Source organism: Chaetura pelagica, unplaced genomic scaffold, assembly GCF_000747805.2.
Source record: "Chaetura pelagica isolate M959 unplaced genomic scaffold, ChaPel_1.0 scaffold53, whole genome shotgun sequence".
In the NCBI taxonomy this organism is placed as follows: domain Eukaryota; kingdom Metazoa; phylum Chordata; class Aves; order Apodiformes; family Apodidae; genus Chaetura; species Chaetura pelagica.
Genome location: NW_009952880.1, coordinates 3,884,608 through 3,894,760, shown reverse-complemented (window position 1 = coordinate 3,894,760; position 10,153 = coordinate 3,884,608). Strand labels below are relative to the sequence as shown.

General features: G+C 39.8%; 1 protein-coding gene across 1 annotated transcript in view; it reads right to left on the bottom strand.

The window, feature by feature from the left end:
* Positions 1-362: 362 nt before the first annotated feature.
* MAL2 (mal, T-cell differentiation protein 2) overlaps positions 363-10,153 on the bottom strand; it is a 14,084-nt gene continuing 4,293 nt past the window's right edge. The window contains exons 2-4 of the mRNA XM_009995369.1: positions 8,117-8,287; positions 3,739-3,897; positions 363-463 (exon numbers count right to left, since the gene is read on the bottom strand). Coding sequence (XP_009993671.1) covers positions 392-463; positions 3,739-3,897; positions 8,117-8,287 — 402 coding nt within the window. The 3' untranslated portion in view covers positions 363-391. The remainder of the gene's footprint in view (positions 464-3,738; positions 3,898-8,116; positions 8,288-10,153) is intronic.

Below are 10,153 nucleotides of genomic sequence, written 5' to 3'. Positions count from 1 at the left end.
CTTCAGGCCCAATCCCAGGACTTAACAAGTGGGGAGCTTCTTAGCTGCCTATACAGTTAGCACGTTGGTTTAGTTTCCATTTTCTTCCTCTTCTGATTTAGCACTAGAATTCTGTTATCTGCTACTGACACATCTATTTATCCCTGAACTCTAATACCATACAATGAGTATGCTTCTAATGAGTACACAATAAAAGTAAAAATTAGAAAGGGAAGAGATGGAAACTTATTTTCTGTTAAGGAAATCCTGATTAGGTGTTATTTGCACTTCAAAACAGGTTTTAAACAAACAAACAAAAAAGTCTTTTTGGAATTAGGTTACAGTAAAACAGATGAGTTGCACTTAATTTGATCTGAAGTGGTACACTCAGGCATTAACCTCTCTTCAACTGCTATAGCCTCCATCTCCTTAATGCCAGGGCTGTGCTGCATCCATAACAAACAGCTGTTGCAAAGGCAAAAATCTAGAGAAGGAGCAGGGAAAAAAGAAGGGAAAAGAAAAAAGTGAATCACACATTATATTGTTCTATTTTTTTTTTTTCCTATTATAAACTAATACAGGAACACAGATTATTCAAGTTACCTCCCCCAGCCAAAATGCTCATGGTAAAGATAGGTTTGGGATCCTATGAAAAGTTTGCTTATGAACCTTTCTGTTATAACTCCACATTATTGCTTTTAGCTTGATTGCTTCAGAAGACATTTTGAAATAGAATATGAAACAGAATGTCTGCACAAGTTGTAGTACAAAGTGATCATGTGTGTAGGTACACTGTGTATTTCACTCTTATCTAGACTGATGAAACATTAATCTCAGATTTGTTCCCAAGTGAATGCTTTTACCAGCAAACAACTAAGATTGACATCCCTCTAAGCAGCAGAATCTTTTACTTGCAGAAATACAGAAACAGCCTCAAATCTGATCTCCTTGTCCAGATAATCAGCCATTAGAACAGCTTCCTGAGAAATGCCAGGAAGTTGCTATTGCTCAAGAACTGAATAGGACAGATTGAACTGAAGGTCATGCCACAGCAAACTTCAATGTATAATAAAAACCAGGAGGAAGAAATGAGTAAGTGAATTGATGAAAAAAAGAGCGTCCCTATTGTCCAGTACAAACGACGGATTCTGTCTTTTAGAACATACAAATTCAATCATGTTATAACAATGTATCCCTTGCTTTCCATACAACTGTTAATTTGACAACTAAAGTTTTGAATAGATGCTACACCACAGAACTATCATCCGTATAAAACACACACATATATATATATTTCATCACAGTATACTAAAGCAATTTTAAAAGACAAAACATTAGCAAACTTTTAATTTTTTTTTCCATGTAGGTCACAGGACTGTTTTAATGAAGTGTTTCAAAGGATTACAATCTTCTTCTATGTCTTGACTTTCTAATTATATACTTTTGAAAAAAAATGCAAAGACACCAAAAACTACAGTTACCTGATTCACCATTTCCCATCATCTCTTAATAAAAAAAACACTGAGGAAAGTTACAAAAGAGTGTTCTAGTCCCCTACCTTGAAAAGACTTTAAGGGACTTGGAGAACTGAATTCTCCCTTGGAAAAATAGTATGGGAGGGGAAAAGGGTATCTTGGAGTGTCTACTATCCTCTGACAAAATTACTGAAGTGACCATATATTTAATGTGGTCACAGAATGACAGAATTATTGAGGCTGGAAAACAAGACCTCCGAGATCATCAAGTTCAACCTACGACCTAACATCACCACATTGCTAGACCATGGCACTAAGTGCCACATCCAGTCTCTTTTTAAACAGCTCCAGGGACAGTGACTCCAACACAGTCTGAACATTGAACTAGAATTGAAGAGCCACACTTGATGGTAGAATATGAGATACTTATTCAGTGTAAAGCCCTCAGCTCAGGCACAGCTACCAAACACAACCTCTGTCCTTGTGCCATAGAGGGATCAGATGTGCTCGAGTTTGCAACTGGCAAGCAGGTGATGGCGAGGCACTCCAGAACAGGAGACTGACATGCCCACCTCACTCCTTCAGAGACTGAATTGCCAAAGCAACTGGCCTCTACTTTTTATTCTCCTCTTGCAGAAAGAACGTGAACCTGACACCTTACATTCATCTGTTTTTATCTTAAGGCAAACTAAAGGTGTTTACTGTGCAAAGACTATGTGTATTTAGTTTTGAGGGCAACAGATACCCACAGAGGGTGTTAGAAAATTAATAAATGTATGCAGCTCCCTCAGGTATGCAAGATCCTCTGGATGGTGTAAAAAAATAGGAACAGTAGTTTCAGTTCACAGAATCACAGAATCCTAGGGGTTGGAAGGGACCTTGAAAGATCATCTGGTTCAAGCCCCCTGCCAGAGCAGGATCACCTAGAGCACATCACACAGGAACGTGTCCAGGCAGGTTTTGAATGTCTCCAGTGAAGGAGACTCCACAACCTCTCTGGGCAGCCTGTTCCAGTGCTCTGTCACTCTCACAGCAAAGAAGCTTTTTCTGATGTTTGCATGGAACCTCCTATGCTCCAGTCTGCACCCACTGCCCCTTGTCCTATCACTAAACTTCACTGAAAAAAGCCTGGCTCCATCCTCCAGACACTCACCCTTAACATATTTGTAAACACTGATGAGGTCACCCCTCAGTCTCCTCTTCTCCAAGCTGAAGAGACCCAGCTCCCTCAGCCTTTCCTCATCAGGGAGATGTTCCACTCCCTTAATCATCTTTGGGGCTCTGCACTGGACTCGTTCAAGCAGTTCCCTGTCCTTCTTGAACTGAGGGGCCCAGAACTGGACACAATATTCCAGATGTGGCCTCACCAAGGCAGAATAGAGGGGGAAGATAACTTATCTTGACCGACTAACCACACCCTTTCTAATGAACCCCAGGATGCCATTGGCCTTCTTGGCCACAAGGGTACATTGCTGGCTCATGGTCATCCTCCTGTCCACCAGGACCCCCAGGTCCCTTTCTCCTACACTGCTCTCCAGCAGGTCAGCATCCAACCTGTACTGGTACATGGGGTTGTTCTTCCCTAGATGCAAGACTCTACACTTGCCCTTGTTAAATTGTTCTTTAAGTTAAGCCTACTGGCACACCTCTACTTGCCCTTCAGGAGTCCATCCAGGGAGAAAGCTAAAGTCTGGAGTATTTTCTGACTCAGCTACACACACCCACATCACCAGATACAGTGATTCAGGGATGATGCAACTACAGCTGAGAAAAATGCAGTCTTAGCTTAGACTATCAATAAAAGCAGTTGCCATAAGAGACAGCAGGGCCCTGGCAGATAGCTTTTATGCCTGATGTAGTAAGTACAGAGCTGGAGCTTCACAAAGAGCTAGTCCAGGGCTTTTTCTCCATGGCATATTTAGGACTACCTAAATGGTATAAAAAAAAGCAACTGAAAGTTTGAGAAGAAGCATTAAATTCACACATGATGTTTTGATGAAGACTCTATTGTTACCTTTTCCTTCTCCTCTAATAACCAACATTGCTTTTACAAAACAAGAAATCTAAAATTGTAGCGATTATGTATTTAAAACGTAGTTAAGAGTAGCAACTGAGCACCTATCACAGTAGCACTTGCATATTCCAGCATTTTTTGCATGTCACTGTTAAACACTATTTGCTGCTCTCAAAGACAATCTATTCCAGCTAGCTGTTAAATTCCCAAGTTGAAAGGTTGGCTACAACAGATTTCTGTTCCCCAGAATCAAACATGTGAAACACATACCGAGGCTGCTATGCTTATGTTATATTCGTGATCAGCTAGAATCTTCTCATGTGTGGTGGAATTGAATTTGCGGGGAAAGTGATGCAGAGATGTGGTTCCTGCTTGCAGTAGAAAAGCTCCAAAATAAAAGACAAAAGTAGCCCCATGGAAAAGAAAATCCTGAAAAGCAAATAACAGAATCAGTCCGGGCTGCAATCCATATCTAATTCTTCCAGTTTCAGTATAAATTAAACAGAACACTGAAACATGAAACGAGCACTGATAACAATTACTTTAGATAAGCAGTGTTAAATCTATCAGGGAGTTTAACCTGGACCTGTTTCCACAGCTCCTTGCAGTTATAGCCAATTCACTAACATCATTAGTGATAAAGGGCAACTCTCCCTCTCCACAAAACCTGTCAAATTATGGCATGTGCTCATCTGTATGTACAGATACTGACCTTTTAAATCACTTTAAAGCTACTAGAGCTTACAGAATATAGCTTAAATAAAAAAGAAGGGACATAGAAGCCAACTTTAGAACAATTTAAGCAGCACAATACAAACTTGCAGTCCTCCAAATGCCTTCTCAGATATAACCTAAGCTTCAGAAGTCCTCACTCCATACTTAAATTTTGCTTCTGTAAATGCCTTGATACAGCTGAAGTTTACTTCCAAGTACAACCAGAATCCAAAAACTGAGACATTTTCTCAACTCTTGCTGACTTGGACTTACCAAAATTTGGAAGTACTTCATGATACTGTGGAATAAAATGTCTGAGATTTGAGAGGACAGGAGTTAGGATTTACTTTAAACAACACCTCTCTCATGGCCTTCTCTAGGGAATTTGCTCCTGTGTGGTGAAAGCTAGCTGAACATAAGGTTTAAACATCTAACTCTCATTTCTGGATTCTATTACTGGAGCACATGAAAAAGCAGCTCTGGTGCATAAATCTCTTCGTGGGTTGTCTTTCAGACCCAATGTTCTGCACAGCAAGATCCAAGCCATGTTCCAGTACAGTTTTATAATGTCCAAAATATTATTCTTCTGTCACTGAGTCTGCAAAGCTGACATTTGCACTGCACTCATTTCCTGAGGTCATCCAATACATACTTTGTGACTATACCTGTGCAGGTCTGCAAAAGCCACAGAAACAATTTATACACAATTTTATTATTTTTTTTTTAATTATATCCACATTATATAGTTTATGTCCAGTTCTAATTAATTCTTTAAGCACTTTACATTCACTTGAGTGCAATAATATAATGCCCAGAGTGTGAGCCCAAGGTACATACACTGTGAGTCCATCACAACAGCAGACAGCATTCACATGCATTAGAAATTACTGTGCAACACTCTTACCTACTGACTGCCATGGTAACACCTACACCCTATGTTAGGCTGCACACAGGTGTGTGTTCATTGTGTGACAAAAACTGGACCCCATACCACAGCCTGACATACCCATGTCATAGATGGGGATCCCAGCAACTTGAAAGGACTGTGTAAACCCACAGGTAATCAAGGATACCCATTATCCTTGGGCTCCTGAATATCCAGCATGCAACTATGTCAGTGTTACCAGCTGTATGCTTTTGGCACCACTGCTCCTGGAAGAGCACAAACAGCTCCATGAGGAAGACAGTGTTGACTGCACACAGAAGTATTTTCAGAAGACAAACTCTTTCATTTCCTTCATTCTCCTGCCAAAGCCTCTAATTTCCTTCTCCTGGCAGCAATTACAGTGAAGCTACATAGCATCAGTAAGGCTTCATGTTTGTATGGTTATGGCTTCAATGACCAAAAAGCCCAAGATCTTATAAGGGAAGGGGTTTTTGGTTTTCAGCAATTGTTAGCATGGTGCTTAACTCTCCCTTGCCTCCACACTTGTATAACCACTGAAACATTGTACAAAGTGTATGTAAAACACTACCAGATCTGCATATGTTAGTTCACATCTCATTTCATAAATGAGTGTGTTGTTAGTCAGGCTGTAAAGGACAACATTTGTCATACCATGTGGTTTAATACAGTGATGTACAGAGTGACGTACCTCCGTAAGGGCCATGTTTCCCCCCTCTTTCCATTGTGCCACATCTTATTTTTTAACTATCTGTATTAGTATCAATGGAGCTACTTATGACATAAGGTATTACTAAATGCAGGGCTGTCAGAATCTCATGCTATTTTTCAAACCTACATTTAAACTCCTGGAATCTTAAACCACATTTGTTCATCAATATCTACAGAAGCTACAATACTCCAATACAAATAAACCATGACTCTTCCCCTTTTTTACCTAATCTAATGACCTGAAGCTTCCGAGTTCTGTTGTAAATTTGATTTAAGAAATATCAAAAACCATGTATTTATCTAAATACGTGCCAGCTTAAAACAAAAAGGTGCACTTTCTTATTTTATAGTAATGAAAATATTTTCAGTGTTTCTAGTAATTATTTATTTGCCACAGAAAGTAAAAAATCCTTGTTAAGTGCCACTAAACAGTTTAGTGCCAAGTTACAGAACAGTTGGGTACCTGAAAATAGTGGTCAAATGGTCTATCTAGTGTAATTTTTGTTCACAGCTGGAAGGGGCTGATTTTCAGCTACCATGTTAGAGATACAACAATTCACTCTGCATTTACTTAAGATGTTGACTTAGTTATGACAGCTTTTTAGATTAAGTTACAGAGTCCCATAGATGCAGCTTTTATACAAGTCATGTAGCAATTTCCTGACATTGAAAGTTTTTCAGTAATTTAACATATACAAGGGGACAAAATTAACAGTGCAACAAATGACTGTCAGCATGAAGCAGCAAATATGTAAGACTCACTTACACAATTGTTTTAAGATGAACATATGTATCGCATTTTCCATCTATAAAAGGCTGTGCACCCACCCAGCAACTGTTAAATAGATGCATGATTGCAAATTGGCAAACAGTTTCAATGAAACCCAGGACACTATTAATTTAATGAAGTTATGCACATGCTCAAGGGATTTGTTGCATCATAACTTAAGAGGATGTCGCAGCATAAATCTCTGTAAAGGTCTCTGTAATTGTAACTCATTATTAGACTAATTACTGCCTACATGAAGCTGGAAACCTGACACTGTACGTATATGTATTCTCTATCAAAGTTTGTTACCACTGATGGGATTTGAAGTTATTAGTTGGAGCCCCAAACTCATGAAGTTCTACGATTTGCTTTAAAGACCTTTTGTTTTAAGGGACTGTCTGTGAATAACTTCAACAGATAAATAATCACAGATGTTGACACTGAAGCACACAATTCCAGCTATGACCAAGGAAAGTGGCAAGCCGCATAAGAGGAAGGTGAAAGTGATCAGCAAACAGCCTTACAATTTAATGTTTTAGAAGTTCTGACCCTTTTGGAAGATTTTTTTTAAATTCTGATCATAGTTTTGCTAGGTCTTATTATTCACTTCTAGTAATATTAGAGAGTGATAATATCTCATGCTCAACTCTCAAAGTAAAAAACAGTTAATGACTGCAAAGGTATACATGAATTAGCAGTCAATAATGTGAGGTTGGTAATATCCATGTGGTTGGTAAAAACTGGAGCCAAAAGCTTCCTTTTTTTTTTGTTTTAGTAAGAAGGTATAGTCTGTGAGAACTACTGGCACAAGCCATAACAATCCATTACAGCAAGAATCAAGTCTTGTCTTCACAATGAAGAAAAGCTGGGTATAATTGTATCTACAGTCTCACGAGGCTTCTCTAAGACCGTATCATACTGCAGGTTGTGCTGTCTTTGACTATCTATGGTCTAACAGCCATTAACTTTAGCCCTAGCTTTAAGGAATTGATCCAAAATCAGCTGAAGACTTTCTTAGGAAGTGGAGGTGACTTCCTGGGTGCTTTAGTTCGGTCTGTGCTATCTCAGACAACCACATCACTTAATGTGTTCACAAATGTATTACTTCCTTTACAATATTAGATGTATCTTTCTACCTACCATTATTAACAGGGTGTTACTACCACTTCTCTAATAGTCAGAAAACATTTTCTGATTTCCAGTCCACAATTATGTCTGGCTATTTAAACCAATTTGTTGTCATGCCTTGTTAAACTAGTCCTCTTCCTGCTGCTCATGCATTTTATGAGCTCACAGAGGACAAGTATACTACCCTTCAACCATTTTCAAAAACCTGGGCTCTTTCAGCCTCCAGCATAAAACTGGCCATGTATTTCCTCTGTCATCTCTGTAGCCCTACTATTTCCATATCCAGTTTTGAATTCCTCTATTTTCAGAAACTTCCTACTAAAACCGAAGGCCAGGCATTAACACTTAGGATGAGTACTTCTCATTAAATTTATAAAACAAAGAGAATCTTTAAATAAATAAAGAAAAAAAAATAATCTTACTGTCTGGTTCCAGTTGACAGCAATTCTATTTGCATAACCGAAGAGGAACACACAGAGGAACACAATGGACAGGAACCACGCAGTCACCGCTACAAACATCACCCATCCCTGCAGCAGCGGCAGTGGAACTCGGGTAGAAGCCACCAAAATCCAGACTATTGTTCCAAACAGCTGTAAGGAAAAGAACACACATGATGAACTGATAAGTTTTATTTAGTCCTTTCTGCCTAAGAAGTAATACCACACAACCCCACATCCTCAGATTACTTTTAGAAACCAAGAGGAAACACTTGAAAAGTACTCGGAGAGCCCAAGTGCCCATCTCAGAAATTATAGGCACTAAGTGGTGATAAGATGCACTCTGAAATTCTTAAAAGCTCTTAAAATATTCTTGAATATGGTATTTACAAACCCAGGTGACTCTCATGCTGCTGCTGAAAATTTTACCCTTAATCTCATTTTGAGGGAAATAGCTGTGAAAACATGGTTCACAGACACACATATAAACCTCTCTATATATTCTAAAGTTAGCATGATAAGGATGTACATCAGATTTGGATTCAATCTCATACTGTTTAGTTTTTTAGTTGTCAACAGATGAGACAGAAAAGGGATGAAACTGCATCCCCTTTTAAAATGCATTTGTGAAGAAAAGCTGAAAGAGAACAGATTAAGCAACAAAGTGATAGAGAAAATGATAATACAGAATAAGGCAAGTTGTAAATTAAGTTGCAATGATGAGAAAAACATTCAGACTTCCAAAATCATCATAACCTGAGGAAGAATTTAGCACAGCCAATTTTCTTTTCAACATACTGATTGCAGCAAACGAGTGGTAGGGATGCTGTGCTGTGATGGGCTGATGGAGAATTTATGTACTCTAAGGCTTGCCTGGTTTAGTCAACTCTTGGGTTAAAGGAGGGTACTATTTCTCCCTCCAAATCCTTCCTCTTTATAAAAAAGGTTAACTGAAGAAAACAGTAATTGCCATCTGCAGTATGTTCATTTATTACAGAAAGATTTAATTTCATAATCCAATCTGCTGTGTATTGACAGCTATAATTAATTTCCAAGCAAGTTATTACTTTCCTGTTTAAATCCTATAGTTTTACAACTACAAAGTCAGAGGTTACACTTTCAGTTTCAAAGAACTTTCTTCTGAATCAAGGTGGGATGAGAGCTACCTATCAAAAGATGCCTGCTATAAAATTACTTGGTTCCTCTCTTGCTTCACATTGCAGCAGCGTATGTGTGAGAATGCATTGCTAGTCCCAAGGGCTTATGTATCAGCCTTAAGAGGTGTTCTCTGGAGTTCCTTTTTTAGCTGCTGTGAAGGACCAAACTTTCTCCAAGTTTCACAGGCCTGCAGGTGCGAGTCTGTTGTTACCCAAGACCAGACAGTGATGGGCAGTGAGGAAGCAGAAGGGACAGTAGAAAGCGGCTGTTAAACAAAACGCCGAGAGACATGAAATGTTTTCAGTGTTTTGAACGTACGAGCTTGCAAGCTTCTTCAAAAATAAATTCAGAAACCGAATGTAGGGGCTGCTAATATCAGTGCCCAGCCTTGTGCCACCTCCCTCACACCACACCTGCCCACCTCAGCTCGGCTGTCAGATGTATCATAGGTTGATCAACTTCATTCACCTTTTGTCCCTACTGACTCGGAGCCTAATTAACCGCTCTGAGCTCTTGGCCCCGGGGCAGTTTCACAGCTTGCAGAGTGGGACCCAAGCAGCATTCTGCTCCGACCCCACACACCCACCTCCCAAAAAAATTAAATACAATCATCAGGCCAGTTCTGCCAAGGTTGTTTTTTCTCTCTTCTTACTCCTACTGATTCGGTTCTTCAGAGCCTCACACTCAGCCTCGGCCCCAAGGTGCTCGGCCCCGCCGGGGAGGCCCCGCACTCCTCCCCGGTCACACGCACCCGCCCGGGGTTGCTTAGAACCCGCAACGTGCACACGGGCAAAAACCGCACGGTGGGTTTTGGGTCTGGGACTCCGCGTGGCTCAAAGTCCTCGGGAGCCGGAACAAACC